Below are 20,499 nucleotides of genomic sequence, written 5' to 3' on the forward strand. Positions count from 1 at the left end.
ACTGGCGAGCATTAAAATGCTTTTGCTGGGGAAAAAAAACAGCATGCCAATTTTTCATCTCCAATCAGTTCATGTAACGAAAGCTTAGCTGTGCCGGCCATGAAGTTGATACCACACTGGCCGGCTCTATTTCTGCAGGCGAAACTTCTGATGATTTCCCCGCCCCCCTCATTGAGGGAGCTCATTCCCAAGATCCACGGGATACCCATCGCTGGAGGTCCCTCAACAGAGGTATCCTCCCTTTAAAACCTTGGGGACCTGGGGTGGAGGGTGATGCATGCAGCAGTACCGTCCAATCACCATCTGCACCGGTTCACGGACGCCCAAGAGCCTTGCCACTTTTGTGTCCTTGTGGAGTCCATGAGCCATGTCGGCGTTGAGTGTCTGAGGTCACACTCCCTTTTCAGTTTCTGGACAATGTTTTTGTTGAGGTTTTGTTTGCACTTCAGCCCCACGCTCCTGATCTATGGGCATCCGGTGAGGAGGGCGGGGGGAGGGGGGGGGGGGAGAGAAGATGGAGGACCTCCTCGTGAACCTGCTCCTAAGCCTGCCGCAACTTGCCATTAACAGGTCCAGGCAGCGGGCGACCGAGGGGGGTCATCCGACCAGACTGTCTGCCCCTCTTCCGTGGCTTCACCTGTGGCCAGTTCTCCCTGGAGAGGGAGCGTGCGGTGTCCACAGGCACACTCGAGGCCCTCCGTGCCCGGTGGGCACTGCAGGGGTTGGATTGCTTCATCAATCCCAGCTTTCACATTTTGATTTAATGTTTTTAAGTTTCCGTTCCTCTTTATTCTTTTTTGGGCTGTGCCCCATTTGTATTTCAGGAGCGGCCCCTTTGAATTTATCCCTCAGTTAATTTCTGTTTTTCTATTTAGTTGATTAACCCCAAAATACATCACGGGATACCCAATAGGCCACAGCCAATAGTATTCAGACAGGTTATAACATGAGCTCAATTACTTTAATGAAGCCGCAAGCTTTTCCTGGCAGTCCAGTAATCTCAGTCCTGCTCCCTCTCCCACACCTGTGGAATTCTGGAAATTTCAATTAATCTCATCTGTTAACTCTGGATTTTGTATGCTTTCGAGTGTATCTTCCCTAATATCACTGCACTTGCACCATTCCCAGCAACGGAGAATCTTTCTAAGACTTGTTTTTTTTTAAATTTAGATTACCCAATTATTTTTTCCAATTAAGGGGCAATTTAACGTGACCAATCCATCTACTCTGCACATTTTTGGGTTGTGGGGGCGAAACCCACGCAAACACGGGGAGAATGTGCAAACTCCTCACGGACAGTGACCCAGAGCCGGGATCGAACCTGGGACCTCAGCGTCATGAGGCAGCTGTGCTAACCACTAGGCCACCATGGTGCCCTTTCTAAGACTTGTTTTAATCACTCCATCCACTTGACGTTTCCCCAGGACCTTTCTGCTGCCTTTGGAGTGCGGTAAAAATATCACAGGAGACCTCATTCTGACTTCTGCAATCAACGCAATTTAATGAATAGGGGTAAATCAAATATTTAATGGAAAAATAATATTTACAGCCTAACTATACGAAGCAGTCCCTCAAAAGGCATAAATGGTCGCAGTGTTTATACTGAAGCTACTATTTTCTACTTAATCTTTGTATAAACAATATATTTTTCTTGTAATTCACTTGCAGGAGCTAAGTTGGTCTAACTGAAGGTTCCCTGAAGATTCTTGGCTGACTCAATTAAACTCAGATTGTTCAACAATGCTTTAAGTACCCTCAGAAATTGTGGCCAGGGTGTTCTGGATAAGTTTAGCTCCTGGTTATATTTAGAAGTGAATCAATCGCGCTGGAACTGAACAAATTGCTGGTCCATGTTGGTTCTGAATATGACTGAGCCCCTCCCTTCAGCCTTTCGCTGACTGGCACAATATTTGTGTTGGGTTAGCCTGGGAATGGAACCTGCCGTCAGGTGGCTCTTCCGCATCTTGGTCTGGATGTAACCTCTTCCCGCCATTCCCGCCCTGACATGGTGCTGAGCCATTTTCCTCGGATTATTTATGGAACATCAGCTCCCCACACAGGGGGCTGGTTTAGCACAGGGCTAAATCACTGACTTTGAAAGCAGACCAAGGCAGGCCAGCAGCACGGTTCAATTCCCGTACCAGCCTCCCCGAACAGGCGCCGGAATGTGGCGACTGGGGGATTTCCACAGTAACGTCATTTGAAGCCTACTTGTGACAATAGCGAGTTTCATTTTCATTTCATTTTCACATGATGCGCTCCAGCAAGAGGGTTATGGGAAACTAAATTTAGCAGTGTCGCAATGTGACATCTGCTGCAGTGACAAAGGAAGAGGAGGAATTTTTTTTAAAAAATCTTTGTCTCTCTCTCTCTCTCCTTCCTCCTCTGATTCCGGGAATAATTCCAATAAAACCGCCCATACTGCCCAGTTCAGACCTCAAATATATATCATGGTATTGTTAGTGTTTCAAATGGGCCTAGAAAGGCCTGACTCAGCGGAATACTCTAGCCATCTAGGCCCGGGTCAGTGTAGTAAGCCATTGCCTCCTCTTTTCGGAGGTTCTAATGTCTCAATATGGTGGTCTGGTGGTGCAGTTTAGCACCCTTGCCTCTGAACCAGAAGCTCTGGGTTTGAGTTCAGCCCTGGGACTTGATGGCCAAGGAAAGTGCAATCACAGCATGGCCAAACAGGTCGAGTATATCGACCTGCAAATCCTTTTTTTAAATAATAATCTATATTAATGTCACAAGTAGGCTTACATTAACACTGCAATGAACATTACATTGAGGGAGAATTCAGAATGTCCAATTCACCTAAAGTCTTTTGGGACTTGTAGGAGGAAACGGGAGCACCCAGAGGAAACCCGCGCAGACATGGGGAGAGCGTGCAGACTGGGCACAGACAGTGACCCAAGCCAGGAATCCTCCTGGGACCCTGGCCCTGTGAAGCAACAGTGCTAACCACTGTGCTACCACCCAGTAATGGTAGGCAGGAGGAGCAGGAGTCATCCATGTGATGAAAAGGATGTTTCAGACTCTACCATAACTATCCATAGCTTGAGACTACAACTTGCATGTTTAAACACGCATGTTGCCACAGCTCGGACCTCCTGAATGAACTGTAACGTACCATCGTTACGATCTTAGTGTTAAGTGAATGTTATGTTCTTGCACAGAGACAGTTACTGAGACGGCGTACGAAAGAACATCTAGTTCAAAACTAGTTAGTTTTATTATAGTATAATAGGCTGTGGGTAGGAAACTAATGTTATAAAACTGGAGCTAGGGCAGCACGGTGGCACAGTGGTTAGCATTGCTGCCTACGGCTCTGAGGACCCGGGTTCGAATCCCGGCCCTGGGTCACTGTCTGTGTGGAGTTTGCACATTCTCCCCGTGTTTGCGTGGGTTTCACCCCCACAACCCAAAAGATGTGCAGGATAGGTGGATTGGCCATGCTAAATTGCCCTTTAATTGGAAAAAATAATTGGGTACTCTAAATTTTAATAAAAAATAAAAAAATAAAAAATAAAACTGGAACTAATACAGACACGACTAACCACGATGGTTTCTCCCCAAGACTCCCCCCAGGCTACAGTGTCGCGTGCTATTACTTGCCTGGCACCTACTGGTCGGATGCTATACATATTTATGCATACATTTGTTAATGCATATCACTAAAGTGAACTCTACCCAAAATGGCCATTCAGATTTCCATCCCAAAGGGAATAAAAGGTAAAGTATGAGATTAAAAGAAGACTAAGAGATGTATTCAGACCAAATGGCAGGGTGGGGGAAGCGAGGTGGGGAGGTAATTTTGAGTTTGAGCGCAGAACAATCAATCAACTGCCTGTTCACATTTCTCCTTCTTTTTATTTCCAGCACAGTCATAAACCTAACATTAGCCCCAGGAGTCTGTCAAGCACTCAGCTCTCCGGTTGAATTTGATGGGCTTCCATCAGTTCAATTATGTTAAACAGAACTAAGTGGAAACCAATACCATTTATAAGTGTCATTACTCAGCCTGCTCATACTTACTACTTGCAGCTTGATAAGCGCACAGACTGAATTTCTCTTCACAGCTGCAAAGCTGGTGCTGAACGTCTTCCGTACGCAACTGATCCTGTGCAAGGCCTGCTGGGAAGTGCCTTCCAAACCAGACACTGATCGGCATATCATCGGGATTTTAGATCGCGAAGAGAAAAGTTTCTTGAGGAACTCACTGGAATGAGGAAATGACCGATTAATTAGCTGCATTTCACTGGTGGTGCTGTCAAACAGTACGGCAATTGTGATCATAGAATCCCTGCAGTGCGAAGGAGGCCATTTGGCCCATCGAGACTGCACAGACCCTCTGAAAGAAAACCCCCATGAGGCCCATGCCCGAACCTTACTCCCATCACCCAATAACCACACCTAACATTTTGCAGACTAAGGGGCACATTTTAGGATGGCCAATCCACCTAACCTGCACATCTGTGGGAGGAAACTGGAGCACCCGGAGGAAACCCACGCAGACACGGGGAGAACATGCAAACTACACACAGTACTTCCCCGGACCGGAGAAACTACGACATCTTCTTCGCAGCCTTCAACACGTCATTGAAGACAAATATCATGCCAAGGTCATCCCCACACCCCCACTACTTGCCTTCAAACAACCGCGCAACCTCAAACAGACCATTGTTTGCAGCAAACTACCCAGCCTTCAGAACAGCGACCATGACACCACACAACCCTGCCATGGCAATCTCTGCAAGACGTGCCAGATCATTGACATGGGTACCCCCATTATACGTGAGAACACCACTCACCAGGTACGCGGTACATATTCCTGCGACTCAGCCAATAAGCTGCAGGAAAGGATGTCCCGAAGCGCGGTACATTCACGAGACCATGCAGACGCTACGACAACGGATGAACGTACATCGCACGACAATTGCCAGGCAGGAGTGTTCCCTTCCAGTCGGGGAACACTTCAGGAATCAAGGGCATTCAGCCTCTGATCTTTGGGTAAGAGTTCTCCAAGGCGGCCTTCAGGACGCGCGACAACGCAAAATGGCTGAGCAGAAACTTATAGCCAAGTTCCGCACACATGAGTACGACCTCAACCAGGACGTTGGATTCATGTCACATTACATTCATCCCCACCATCTGGCCTGGGTTTGCGAAATCCTCCCAACTGTCCTGGCATGAGATAATTCACATCTCTTTAACCTGGGATTACCCCTCTCTCCACTCGCTCCATCTGGACCTGTAAAGACTTAATTACCTGCAAAGACTGGCATTCAAAGTATCGTCTTGCATTATTGACTTTGTCTATATATATGTTTCTGGAACCCACCTCTTCATTCACCTGAGGAAGGAGCTGTGCTCCAAAAGCTAGTGATTCAAAACAAACCTGTTGGACTTTAACCTGGTGTTGTAAGACTTGTTACTATAGTTAACCTGTTCTTGCTTAATAAATGCTTTATTCTTTTGTCAAAAGTTAATCGGCTGTACTGCGACTCTATTCATCCATATCTCTAAACAAAAAAATAAAAGTTACAATCTGTTCAGCCAGGGTCCACTCCGGGACCTGACTGTCCAGTGGTACCATAGCTGGGGTCGACACAATCTCCTATGTCGTCAGTCTGACAATGTTTTATAACACCTCTGTGAAGTGCCCTGGGTTGATATATTATGTTATAGATGCTTTACATAAACATAAGTTGGTGTTCATGTTGAAGAAAGGGTTTCATCATGTTATGTTTGTTAGGTGAAAGTCATGCATCCCATTCTCATTGCCCTGTTGAATGGCGAGTAGGGACAGAGACCAAAATACTCCCACCCAACACTCAAATCTCTATCTGTAAAATAGTAAGAAGTCTTACAACACCAGGTTAAAGTCCAACAGGTTTGTTTCGATTCACTAGCTTTCGGAGCACTGCTCCTTCCTCAGATGAATGAAAAGGTGGGTTCCAGAAACATATATATAGACAAAGTCAAAGATGCAAGATAATAATTTGAATGCGAGTCTTTCCTGGTAATTAAGTCTTTACAGGTCCAGACGGAGCAACTGGAGAGAGGGATAATCACAGGTTTTCTGGATAAGACAATCTTCGAGCAGCACTGACAATTGCATTCCAAGGTGCCTGCCTGCCAAGGATACTCCACCCACTTGAGAATAACATTTATCAGACTACAGCACTCCTTAAACATTATGGGTGGGATTCTCCCGCAATCGGCTGGGCGAGCCGTACCGGTGCCAAATAATGGCATAAACCATTCCGGCGTCAGGCCGCCCGGAAGGTGCGGAAACCTCCAGTGGTTAGCGCCGTGCCGAAGGGCCTCCGCTGGCCGGCACGAGTTGGCGCATGCACAGGAACGGCAGCATATTCTGGCGCATGCGCGGAACCGCTGGCGTGGTTCTTGCACATGTGCAGGGCGTTTCTTCTCCACGCCGGCCATCGCGGAGCCTTACAGAGGCCGGCGCGGAGAAGGAAAGAGTTCCCCCAATGCACAGGCCTGCCCGCAGATCGGTGGGCCCCGGTCAGTCCCCCCCCCCTCCCCCCCCCCCCCCACCCCCCGAAGACTCCGCAAGCTTCCCTCAAAGCCAGGTGCCGCCAGTATGGACCTTGTCTAATCCACGCCGGCGGGACTGGCCGAAAACGGGCAGTCGCCCGGCTCATCGGGGCCCCGAGAATTGACAGTGGGGGGGTGGGGGTGGGGGGGGGAACTACTGCCAACGACCCCCGTCCGGCGCAGCGCTATCCACGCTCCTTCCCAAAAACTGGCGCCGGAGAAGTCGGCAGCCGGCGTCGGATCGGGATTCACGCCGCCGTCCGGCGATTCTCCGACCCGGCGGGGGTTGGAGAATTCCACCCTATAAGCGGAACACAACCAACAATGAAATGGGCGGAATTTTCCCACCTGCCCGCCACGTGTTTTCAGTGGCGGTGGCCCGCAAGTGAGATCTACCAGTCCCGCCATTGTCAATGGAAACCCGTGCACTGGCATGGGACTGGAATTTCTCGCTGGTGTGATCTTGCCGGTAAATACTACCCATACTGGCCTATTTGGGAGAGAAATCTCTGATCACAGGATAAAAACAGATAATAAAAAAAATAAATAAAGTTTATTGTCAAGAGTAGGCTTCAATGAAGTTACTGTGAAAAGCCCCTAGTCGCCACATTCCGGCGCCTGTCCGGGGAGGCTGGTACGGGAATACAATTCGAATACGAATACGAATAATACAATTGCTTTGAGTTTTTCTGTCTCGTTCCTTCCAGGTCAAGGCCAATTTACATTCTGTTTGCTGGATCTTGACTGTATAGGAATAAAGGGCTGAATTTCTGTTAGAGAGCCCACTCTGGGTGGACCCTGGAGTAGATTTCGGGAGGCAACCTCGGGTGGGCCAATGGGAGCTCCCAATTCTCTCGGCAACTGGCAGGCCCACGGGGAGAGGTGGGTACGGCCAATAAAACCAGAAAATAACAGGAAAACTCAGCAGGTCTGACAGCCTCTGTGGAGACAGAAAATCTCCATGCTAACGTTCGGAGTCCGTATGACTCTTCTTCAGAACTAAAGAGAGAGGGAGAAATGTGACAGATGTTATACTGTATATGAGGGGTGGAACAGGAGGAGAAAAACAGAAAGTTAGGGATAGATGGGAGTTCAGGAGAGATTAAACAAAGATGTCATGGAACACAAGACAAAGAGGATGTTAATGGTAATATTAAAGTCACGGAGCTGAGGTCCCAGGTTTGATCCCAGCTCTGGGTCACTGTCCGTGTGGAGTTTGCACATTCTCCCCGTGTTTGCGTGGGTTTCGCCCCCACAACTCAAGTAAGTGCAAGCTAGGTGGATTGGCCAAGCTAAATTGGAAAAAAATGAATTGGGTACTCTAAATTTGTAAAAAAAAAATGTAAATGGTAATGTTAAAGACTAAAGACCGTGCTGATAGTGGTACAAAGATAAGATAGCAGAATGTGTTAATAGCAGAACAAGGGTCAGCGCTGCCAACATTGGTGTTGGACTTAGACAGTGCCTCAAGCTGGAGATGCCCAATGTAGACTGGTAAATGATAGAAAATACACTACGGCCACATCATTGCGGAGGGGTACATGCCATGGCCCTCACTGTTCAGCAGCTCTGTGGTGGCCTTCTTTGTCCGATGCACCTCTGGCAATGCCACCCCCACCTCTCCCGCCCCACACCCAACCAGCCAGCCACTGGATGAGCACCACCATTCCAGCTGTGTGCTCCATTAATATAAGGGTAAGGATAATCCAGACAATGCATGAAGAGTGGCCTCAGCTGGCAACGCACAACTGGCAGGCAGGTGGCCACCAATCTCCAGAAGCCCCCTTCCTGTGGGTAGTGAGAAATTGTTATCATGCCCGCCTCCAAACACACTTTCTGGCTTGGGATGAAAATGAAGCCCAAGGATTCACGGCCTCATTGGTGCACCTGCTTGGTGTCATTATCTCAGCTCCTTTCCTACTCTTTTCACCCTTTATTGTGTCCCGTGTTCAGGGCCTCAGTTCTTTGCTACATTCTTCAATAAAACAACAGCTTGTATCACTGGTTTATTTTCCATTAAATCAACCAGATCTCCATTTAGACATCAAGCTTAAGTGAGGCTTCCCTTTATAGTTTGTGCAGTACGAAGAAAAAACTTGCCCTCATCCATCAGAGATTTATTCTAATACAGAAATACAATTCTAAATGTGCTTTAAAAAGCCAAAGTGAAGCATATATCAATCGCAAACACTATTGTAAAGACCCACAAGGGAGCTGAGTAACAATAAATTATTGTATATTGATTAATTGCTAATGGGTGTAATATGTATTAATAATGCAGATAGCCTAAAGGAACATTCATTATATAAAAAGAACAGGTGAAATAGCGCTCGACATACAATGGGCCACATAGGACATGGGCTCGTGCTCACAGCTAGCTGAAGAAACCTGAAGTAACGACTACTTTGTGTCGGTGACAATTATAAATGGTTTTAATGGGTTTGGGTGAAGAATATTTTAATTGCCATCCCTTGTGTGAAAGACCTGGAGAATGTGGGTAATTTCTGTAGCTTTGATTAATCAGTTGTCCCTCTCAAGTGGAAAGGTGTCGCACTTGTGGGAGACTCCAGGACCCGAGGGCATAATCTCAGAGTAAAGGTGTCGCCTATTTAAATCGGAGATGTGGAGGAATTTCTTATCTCAGAGGGTAGTTAATCTGTGGAATTCTTCACCGCAGAGGGCTGTAGAGGCTGGGTCACTCAGTATGGTCAAGGCTGAGACAGACAGATTTTTAGTCAGTAATGAAATGAAAATCACTTATTATCACAAGTAGGCTTCAAATGAAGTTACTGTGAAAAGCCCCTAGTCGCCACATTCTGGCGCCTGTTCGGAGAGGCTGGTACGGGAATCGAACCGTGATGTTGACCTGCTTTCAAAGCCAGCGATTTAGCCCTGAGCTAAACAGCCCCTGGAATCAAGGGAATCAAGGGTTATGGGGATAAAGTGAAAAAGTGGAGTTGAGAATTATCACGTCAGATCAGGCATGATCTTATTGAATGGTGGAGCAGACTCGATGGGCCAAATGGTCACAGGGTTGTTGATGTAGAAAGCAATGGTGTGTAACTTACAGCTCTGGGGCATTAGCTTTGGGTAGCAGGGTGGTGCAGTGGGTTAGCCCTGTTGCCTCACGGCACCGAGGTCCCAGGTTCGATCCCGGCTCTGGGTCACTGCCCGTGTGGAGTCTGCACATTCTCCCTGTGTTTGTGTGGGTTTCACCCCCGCAACCCAAAGATGTGCAGGGTAGTTGGATTGGTCATGCTAAATTGCTCCTTCATTGGAAAAAATGAATTGATTTATCGGGCAGCACGGTAGCATTGTGGATAGCACATTCGCTTCACAGCTCCAGGGTCCCAGGTTCAATTCCGGCTTGGGTCACTGTCTGTGCGGAGTCTGCACATCCTCCCTGTGTGTGCGTGGGTTTCCTCCGGGTGCTCTGGTTTCCTCCCACAGTCCAAAGATGTGCAGGTTAGGTGGATTGGCCATGATAAATTGCCCTTAGTGTCCAAAATTGCCCTTAGTGTTGGGTGGGGTTACTGGGTTATGGGGATAGGGAGGAGGTGTTAACCTTGGGTAGGGTGTTCTTTCCAGGAGCCGGTGCAGACTCAATGGGCCGAATGGCCTCCTTCTGCACTGTAAATTCTATCTATCTATCTATTATAATGGGGGGGGCACCCCGAAGATGTGTTAGGGAATACCCCACGGACGTTCCCAGGTAAGGACTGCATTCAATTGCCAGGGATGTTTAAACTTCCATTGGGCACTACACTGGGAACTATCTGAAGATACAATATAAATCACACTCTGGAGGGCTCCGACCATTTTACCAGAATGGTTCCCCAGGAAACATTAGAATTAAAACCACTTCTAACTCCTGGGTAACTACAGTACTAACCCCCCCACTCCAACCCCACCCACCGACCACTCAACCCTCTCCCACTAAACACCTGATCCCCCCCAAACTTGTCTACCAACCACTCAACCCCACCTGACCATCCAACAGCCCCCCCCCACAGCCCAACCCCAATAACCTCTTGACCCCCCCAAACCCCTCCAACCATCTGCGCCCAAACTCTTGACACCCGCCTCCCTGACCACTCGCACCCCCTGACCACCATACCGTTTCCCTCTCTGACCACCTGACCCCCCCCCTCAACCCCCCGACTACCTGACCCCCTTCCCTCGCCAACCTCCAATCCCAACCCACGTACCTCACAAACCTACCTTGGCCCTGACTACTCAAAGTGGCTAGACTTTAGAATTAACTGCTTTATGGCAGCTAGTGCTTTCTTACTTCGAACTCACCAGCCCTCGATACAGGGCCCACTGCACTAGACAGCACCCACCCGACCTGTGTCGGAAGATCAGGAGAGGAGAGGATGGCTTGGTTTTCGGGTAAGAAACCAGGAACGGAGCGGCAATTGGATTTGGATTACCACTAAACGGAAGTTCATGCAAATAGTGCACATCCAAACGGAGTGCGCGTTAGGTTAATAAACCTGGGACAGGGAAGAGGGACTTTTAATCTCCATGAAACCTTGTCTACGTCGCTGACATAAAAGTACTCATGGACGCCATAGGAGGTATGAATGAATTCATGCATGTGTCAGTTTTACCCATTGGTGAGACAAGCAAGTCTCTGTCTCTCTCTGACAAGAACCATCAATTCATGAAGTACATTCAGGTTGACGAAGTCAACGTTGAACTCCAGGGAATAGGTTGAATTGATTTATGTTTAATAATTACAAGCATTGACTCTTTCAATTGCATTAGTGTTGGTTATCAATACAGTGCCTGAAAGTGTGGTGGATACAGATTGAATACTGCGAACTGGATAAGTACTCAAAGGAAAAAATATTGTAGGCATATGGGGAAAGAGGGGAATGGTGGGGATTGGGACCAACTGGATCGCTGTTTGAAAGAGCCAGGACGTAGTGGGGTCAAATAATCTCCCTGCCTGTGTGGAGGTCTTCTATTCTGCACTCAAATACTATTTTGTCAATACTGGTGCCAAAAGAAAAAGGGGGAAATTTCTTTGGCATGCTGTGGCAGAGGATAGAAGCCAAGGAACCCAGCCCCATTTCTGGAGGAGAATAAAATCAGTCCATAAAAACTCTGAAATATCACATCCATGAAATTCAAGCAAAAATCCGTGCAAAATGTGTACAAGATTTGGTGGCCTGGCCCCACTCCATTCCTGAAGAGACAGCTCCGCTAGGGTCATGAAACGAGTCCTCCCTCAATTGACTATTGTCCATAAAATAATGAGGAGCATTGATAAGGTAGATAGTCAACATCTTTTCCCAAAGGCAGAGGAATCTGGAACTAGAGGGCATAGGTTTATGGTGAGAGGGGAGAGGTACAAAAGAGGCCAGAGGGGAAATGGCTTCACACAGAGGGTGGTGAGCATCTGGAACGAGCTGGTAGAGGCAGGTACAATTTTGTCCTTTAAAAAACAGCTAGACAGTTACATGGGCAGGGTGGGATAAGATCGATAGGGCCAAATGCAGGCAAGTGGGACTAGCTTAGTGATACGAACTGGGCAGCATGGACAAGCTGGGCCAAAGGGCCTGTTTCCATGCTATAAACATCTATGACTCTATGACCATTGTTCATGTGTGAAGCTTGTATTTTGAGAGGCTATGCAATGGCAAAGCATGAGAGCCTACCTCAGAACTATCATCACATGTCAATTTACATGCACCCCCAGTCAGTGTCAGCTTGGCTGATCATTTCCCTTCTTAACCCAGTGACGTCGCACCCAATTGTCACAGCCATGTTGTCAATCAGACTAAGATCAGTTGACGCAGTACAAACTAGGACCCTGGAGGGCTTGCATGACTCAGTAGGTGCATGTTTTCGCTTCTAGATCTTACAAGTCGCCATCTATCAGGCTACAACACTTACATTCTTGATTCCTGCAGCAGCTGACTGGCGTTCTCTCGTGACATGTTCTGTTTGGCTTTATTGATCCAGCCCGTCAGGTCATACCTCACAGGGTTCGTGCCAAGCTGGTGGGCAATCACAAATTGCTGTTCCTGCTCGCACCTCCTCACTGGCTGTTTCTCTGCAAACCCAAAATCATTGATCATTCTTAGATAGGAGACATTAAGGTTTCGTCAAGATACGTTAAACATTCTGCCTCGGATCCAGACGCCGTAACTGTTAGGAAAATTTGTAATGACTCTAAAATATTTGGGGATTTTGTATCCATCTTTAAAAATGCTCGAAAATAACTTTTAAGAGTTTGTGTCACTTTAAAGGGATCAATTATCATTTTTGGGTATTATTTTCATTACGATTATCATTAAGAAATACTGGTCCCTGTGTCCCAGCAACCCTTGACATGTAAGCAATACAGGCATAAGGAAATTAAAATATAGAGACCGTATGACACACAAAGAGGAAACGGAAGAACTGGAGAGAGGGAAACCAGCCAGCAATCTGAGCGGCCAACTCCATGAGATAGTCTTTGCTCTCTTATTCCATGTATAATTTATAACTCAAACAAATTTGTGATATAAAAGCAAACTACTGCGGCTGCTGGAATCTTAAACAAAAGACCAAATGCTGGAAAATCTCAGCAGGTCTGGCAGCATCTGTAGGGAGAGAAAGAGCTCATGTTTTGAGTGCAGATGACCCTTTCTCAAAGCTTGGCTTTGTCAAAGCTGTCATCTGGACTCGAAACGTGAGCTCTTTTCTCTCCCTACAGATGCTGCCAGACCTGCTGAGATTTCCCAGCATTTTCTCTTTTGTTTCAGATTTGTGATACGCCTGTTAATTCATGTTTAATTGACATCGATTCTGATACGTGTTAAAGTAAAAGTTACAAAAAGCGACATCTCATTGGTAATTTCTTCACTTGGTAAATTTAGTTCCTTTGGTTTGTGGATCCCTGTTGGCCTCGTAATACTGAAAACCCAAGAACTGAATAGATCTCAATGCATCGACGGATCCCAGAAGACTTAAATGAAGGAAATGAAATGAAATGAAAATCGCTTATTGTCACAAGTAAGCTTCAAATGAAGTTACTGTGAAAAGCCCCTAATTGCCACATTCCGGCGCCTGTTCAGGGAGGCTGGTACGGGAATTGAACCGTGTTGCTGGCCTGCCTTGGTCTGCTTTCAAAGCCAGCGATTTAGCCCAGTGTGCTAAACCAGCCCCTAAACAACATGAGGGGAAAGGATGAGGTGATGGGACAGGGAAAAGGGAAGCAATTCCTATTCTAATAACTCTCGCAATGGATATCTCAAAAGACCTGTCCTCTCCCTTAATCCCATATATATTTATTTTCCTTCCTTTACATGACATAAATGCAATTTATATTTCCTGTTTTTTATTTTCCTGGATTGCAGTCTAGTGTGTCTCAGTGCAAATACTTCAATCCGATTCACTGAGGAGCTCGCCGTTGTTGGTCCTGCCCAGAAACTCAATGTCAATGTCCTGGGGGTTGCCATTGACCAGAAACTGAAGTGCACCAGCCGTATAAATACTGTGGCTATAAAAGTAGGCCCGGAGGCTGGGAATTCTGCAATGAGTAACTCGCCTCCAAAGCCTGTTCACCATCCACGAGGCAAAAGTCAGGGGTGTGAGGGAATACCCCCCCCCCCCCCCCCCCGCACTTACCTGGATGAGTGCAGCTCCAACGCTCAAGAAGCTCAACACCATCCAGGACAAAATAGCCCAGTTGATTGGCACCCCATCCACCACTTTCAACATTCACGTCTTCCATTACTGGTGCGCAGTGGTAGCAGTGCTTACTATCTACAAGGTGCACTGCAGCAGCTCGCCAAGACTCCTTAAACAGCACCTACCGAATGCATAACCTCTACCACCTAGATGGACAAGGGCAGCAGACACATACGAATAGCACCACCTGCAAGTTCTCCTCCAAGCCACTCATTATCCTGACTTGGAACTGCCACTGAGTCAAAATCCTGGAACTCCCTTCCTAACAGCACTGTGGGTGTACCTACACCACATGGACTGCAGAGGCTCAAGGAGGTGGTTTATCACTACTTTCTCAAGGTTGAGCCATAATTAGGGGCTGGTTTAGCACAGTGGGCTAAATAGCTGGCTTACAATGCCAGTACGTAGGTTCAATTCCCCGTACCGGCCTCCCCGAACAGGCGCCAGAATGTGGTGACTAGGGGCTTTTCATAGTAACTTCACTGAAGCCTACTTGTGACAATAAGCGATTATCATTATTATTATTATTATTATTAATTTCTGGCCTAACCAGCGATGTTCAAATCCCGTGAACAAATAAATACATTTTCAAATACCCTATAGAGGGTGTCAAACTAATCAGACAATGGGTTAGTGGAAATCACCCACCAATCAGCCCACAGGAATCTCTGGGCAATTGGTAAATCTCCTCTGGAACCGTCCCAAGGGCTTGACATAATTAGAATTAAAGAATAGAATCAGAGAATCACTACAATGCAGAAGGATGCCATTCGGCCCATCGAGTCTACACCAACCCTCTGAAAGGGTACCGTACCTAGGTACCCTATCCCCTTAACCCAGTAACCCCACCTCACCTAACCTTTTGTACACTAACGGGCAATTGATCATGGCTAATCCATCTAACCTGCACATCTTTGGGAGAAAACTGGAGCACCCGGAGGAAACCCACGTGGACAAGGGGCAGAAAGTGCAAACTCCACACAGACAGTCATCCGAAGCCAGAATTGAACCTGGGCCCCTGGAGCTGTGAGGCAGCAGTGCTAACCACTGTGCCGCTTCATGCCACTATATTCCATTTTAGGCATAACTAATGATTTATAAAGGTCTAGTACGATCTCTTTGCTATTATATTCCATTCCTCCATTAACAGACCCAAACAAATCAGATGTTTTTACCACCACCTTACGAACTTGTCATGCCACCTTTAAGAAATGAACATACGTGGATACCCAGGTTTCCAATTACACAGCTACACTTTTTAAAATTGTGCCATTATCTGGTCATTCACCTCATTGTGATTTAGCGTGTGCAAACTGGCTACTGTCTTTGTCAACATGACAACAGTGACCACGCATTATTAGCTGTGAAACACTGTGGAACATCACTGAGATGTTCAAGGCGCTGAATAGATGTAACTCTGACGGAAAGAATGCTGCAACAAAGCAGGTGTTTCCTGAAAGGTTTCATGCTTTTCCCATCAAGCAGATTCAGGTTAAAATTGTCAAAGACTCCGGACCTCTTCGCTCTGTTGTAACTCTGGGATTGGTAGGAGCCTCGGACCAAGACCAAAGATACCCAATTTTTGTGCACGATCTTTGTTGCAAAAACATGAGAGCCTGAATAGCAGATAGAATACATTAACAGCTTCAAGTCGCTGCATTGTAGGATTACTGCAGGAATTTCTATCATGAGCTTTCAGGGTGAGAGGCAGGTGTTCCGCAGACCTAGTTGTTTATTCGACAAGGAATATCTGAGAAAATATCTGTGTTGATTTCTTCATCAGCTGCTTGCACTGACATCAACATTAATCTGTCACTGAGTTAGTGGATTTAACAAGAAATACATTACTGAAGATAGACAACGGACCTGCCCAGATACTGTGCTCAATAAGCCATCACTGATTTGTTGATTATAACTTTGCAACTGATCTCCTGAGTGTGCTAATTAAAATAAGATATTAGAGTTACAGGGCATGAATTAACGGAAATCAACCAGAGTCTCACCCCGGGCATGTTTAGCGGGGTGTTTCCCGGCACTTGCAGTGCGAGAGTCACCCCGCTATTAATGGGACTCTGCTTCATTTCCGGGCCTCGTTAAGGAACACCCGCTGAGGCCACAATTAGTCCCAATTCCTGCAGCTCGTTGGTGCAGGAGATCAGGGTGTAATTTTTAAATGGCACCCCAATCTCTGGGGCGGGATTCTCCAACCCCCCGCCGGGTCGGAGAATCTCCCAGGGCCGGCGTCAATCCCGCCCCCGCCGTGTCCCGAATTCTCCGCCACCAGAGATTCGGCGGGGGCGGGAATCGCGCCGCGCCGGTTGGCGGGCGCCCCCCCCACCCCCCGGCGATTCTCCGGCCCGCGATGGGCCAAAGTCCCGCCGTTGACAAGCCTCTCCCGCCGGTGGGAATCAAAACACCTAACTGACCGGCAGGGTTGGCGGCGCAGGCGGGCGCCGGGGTCCTGGGGGGGGGGGGGGGGGGGGTGCGGGGTGATCTGACCCCGGGGAGGTGCCCCCACGGTGTCCTGGTCCGCGATTGGGGCCCACCGATCGGCAGGCGGGCCTGTGCCGTGGGGGCACTCTTTTGCTTCCGCCTTCATCATGGTCTTCACCATAGTGGAGGCGGAAGAGAGCCCCTCACCTGAGCATGCGCCGGTATGACGTCAGCAGCCGCTGACGCTCCGGCGCATGCGCGGACTTACGCCGACCGGTGAAGTCCTTTCGGCCCCAGCTGGCGTGACGCCAAAGGCCGTTCACACCAGCCGGCAGAGCGGGAACCACTCCGGCGCGGGCCTAGCCCCTCAATGTGAGGGCTTGGCCCCTAAAGGTGCGGAGACTTCCGCATTTTTGGGGCGGCCCGACGCCAGAGTAGTTCACGCCACGCCAACAAGCCAGGACCCCCCGCCCCGCCGGGTAGGGGAGAATACCGGCCCTGATCTCCCCCATCACGGCCTCCAGACCCCGTCAATGCCCTAGCTTACCACTGAGGGTGAGCCCCCTGCACTCAATTTCATAGCAGCAGGACATCCGCAGGCCCGATCCAAGGTGTGGGAAAAAATGCCTGGTCCCCTGGGCAGTGACCTTGTCGGGGTGACCAGGTGGCATTGCCAGGGTACCATGCTGGCAGTGCCACAGTGCCCAGGTGACGTCAGGAGTGGCAGGGTTAGAGCCCAACCACCCAGTGGCCCCCAATTGCCTGCCCCCCCCCCCAAGTGCCAATACACTTCGTCCACGTTGGTGGAGAAACTTGGCTAAACAACACTTGCTCGGGGTCTCCGAAGCACGCGAGTTACATCCCACACCTTGGGTAACTCTGGTGAGAACATATTGAAGAGAGCCTGACTGCACACTTGAATATACAAATTTAGGTCCCGCCCATTGTGGGCAGGAATCCAGATCGCCAGGCCCGGTGGTGTCACGAGCTGGTAAAACCTGCGAGATGCCTCTCGCGGGGTGTACCAGCCACGCCATGTCCCGAATCGGGTGCAGCGCGGCCGTTAGAGCGCGCCCACAGTCCCCCACACAACTCCTTGAGGAGACTTTACACACCACGCCAGTTAGTTTTTTTCTATCATTACCTTCGTTTCCCATTCCCTTCTTCTCAAAGTAGGAACAAAGGCGATTGAGGACGACAGCATCATTGGAGCCTTGAACTAGCACCTCTTCATCCAGAATCCACAGAAGGCCTTTGGGCTCCTCGCCCTTGTTGGATGGTTGAACCTTGAACTGACAGATAAAGTACTGAGTGTGAGGTAGAGGCACAAATTAAATGCAAAGTAATTAATTCTACTTGTAATTCTATGCTGATTGCGAATATCTGGATGTAGTGACAGGGGGTGGGGTTAGTTTGGTCCGTCTGAAGTAGCCATGCATCTCAATTGTAACTCTTTATTGACTCAGAAACATTTACAAGTATAAAGCAAAAGGGTACAAGCTATAGAAGCTATGTCCATGCTTGCAGGTACGCATGGCTCTGTCCAACATTAGGCTGACCCTGGGTGCAGGTCATGTGCTCTCTTACATCACTGTGTGGGCAGCACTATATTCAGTCCCACATTAACCCTATATGTGCCACACCCTTATGCTAAAACTTAAGTATCCAGAAGACAATGCAATGCAGTTAACAGCCTCTGAAGCAGTTTTTGGAAATAAAACCAAATGAGTGGCAGTAAAATGATAAGATTGTCTAACCATAGAGTGCCAGAGAGAAGCACTGAAAGGTAGCTCAGAAATGGACAGTTCACATGGGTCACTCTTCAGAAGGTGAGATTAAGGCCTCTCGGTAGACAATGGCAAGGGTGTTCCACACCGGGACCAGACTGTCTTTTACCTAACCTGGGAATTGTTCTGGGGCAGGATTTAGAGAACCCCAAAGTGTATCATGGAGTTCACCTGACCCACAACTTTCAATAGATTGTGGTATGGGGAGCGCACGGCCCACTCTACAGGTGTGGTACAGCAGAAATGGAAAAGTATTTTTTAAAGCAAAACAATGTTTATTCTATGAACTCAAGTTAACCTTTTTAAAACATACAGTGAACATCTTAGCAACTATCAATTCAAATACAACCCCCAAAGAATACAACACTAAGTAATCCTTAATAACTTCCCAAACAACACCCAGAAAGCAGAAGAAACACCTTTTAACAGAAGCACATTAGGTTTACATTCACCTGCTGCGAACGTTTATAATTCTGAATTCACCAAATGATCAAGAGATAGTCTTTTCATGGCAGAGAGATCAACAGTGCACTTGCTCTGTCTGGCTTCAGCTCCAAAACTAAACCACAGCCTGCAGCAAACAGCCTAAAACAAAAGTAAAAAGCTGACAGACAGCCCAGCTCCACCCACACTCTGACATCACTGATAAACACCCTTTTCTTAAAGGTACATTTCTTAAACACCCATTTCTTGAAGGTACTCTCACATGACAGAATGCTTTATGCAATAAAAAGGGACAAATGTTCTATTCCTCAGCACAACCGATCCACACCTTGATCAATAGAAATGTCCCCTCCCTCAGACTACATTTCAAAACAAACAGGACGAATGCTAACCAACTGGTGTGAAGCAAGAATGTCTATCATAGGTGCCTTTTCCCATCTATTAGCATCTATTTTGAATACAGAAATTTCATTGACCAAACATTACCCTCAGAAGTTAACAAATAAGTCCAACAATTTATTTGCTTTGGTCTAAATCATAGATATTACTGCCTGCCTGCTCTTGAATATCGCTGAGCACAGCCTGGTTAACCAGCAATAGAAGTGGACAGTGTCTTTCCAAATATATCCTCCCGGGATATTCAATGTAATATAACGAAAGCACAGGAAGACATTAATTGCAGAAGTGGTTAGCACAGTGGTTAGTACTGCTGCTTCACAACGCCAGGGTCCCAGGTCCAATTCCCGACTTGGGTCACTGTGCGGAGTCTGCGTGTTCTCCCCGTGTCTATGTGGGTTTCCTCCGGGTGCTCCGGTTTTTCTCCCACAAATCCCGGAAGACGTGCTTGTTCGGTGTATTGGACATTCTGAATTCTCCCTCCGTGTACCCGAACAGGTGCCGGAGTGTGGCAACTAGGGGATTTTCACAGTAACTTCATTGCAGTGTTAATGTAAACCTACGTGTGACACTAATAAAAATTATCATTATTATTATTATTATTATTATTATTAATAAAGATCATTAAAGAATGACAATGTAAATGGCAAAATGACTTCAATAATGATAAGGCTGAAGCAATATACTTTTGGTAGAAAAAATAAGGAGGTCACATACTCTTTGGAAAGTAAATGTCCAGGTAGGAAAGAGGAACAGAGGGATGTGGGCGCATAGTTACACAAATCAATCAAAGTAGCGACGCTGGTTAATAAGACCATCGAAATATATCAAAGAAACACTGGGGTTCATCATTGGGGAGTTAGTATTGAAAAGTAAAAAAAATTATCTTAAATTGTATGGAACCTTGGTTAATCTACACTGGAGTACAGTAAGCAATTATGGTCTCTGTATTGTGAAATGTGTATAGATGTCCTAGAGAAGATGCAGAAATTCTTTGCTCGAATTATACCAGAGGTGATAACACTGAGCGGTGTGCTGATAAAATCTTTGAGGCTATGAAAGGGTTTGACAGGGTAGACAGGGGGAAAATATTTCTGCTTAGGAGCAAAACCAGCACATAAACATCGATATAAAATAGTCGTTAATAAATCCGATAGGGAATTCAGGAGATATGCCGTTACCACAAGGAGTA

The 20,499-nt window shown here is 47.3% G+C and overlaps 1 protein-coding gene across 4 annotated transcripts in view; it reads right to left on the reverse strand.

The window, feature by feature from the left end:
- The window catches only part of LOC119974608 (unconventional myosin-XVIIIb-like), a 390,682-nt gene that overhangs the window by 196,281 nt on the left and 173,902 nt on the right, over positions 1 to 20,499 (reverse strand). For all 4 annotated transcript variants that reach the window (XM_038813932.1, XM_038813847.1, XM_038813761.1 and 1 more), the window contains 3 exons: positions 17,825 to 17,972; positions 12,466 to 12,625; positions 4,036 to 4,219 (listed from right to left, as the gene is read on the reverse strand). In XM_038813932.1, coding sequence (XP_038669860.1) covers positions 4,036 to 4,219; positions 12,466 to 12,625; positions 17,825 to 17,972 — 492 coding nt within the window. The remainder of the gene's footprint in view (positions 1 to 4,035; positions 4,220 to 12,465; positions 12,626 to 17,824; positions 17,973 to 20,499) is intronic.

Source organism: Scyliorhinus canicula, chromosome 1, assembly GCF_902713615.1.
Source record: "Scyliorhinus canicula chromosome 1, sScyCan1.1, whole genome shotgun sequence".
Taxonomy (NCBI): Eukaryota; Metazoa; Chordata; class Chondrichthyes; order Carcharhiniformes; family Scyliorhinidae; genus Scyliorhinus; species Scyliorhinus canicula.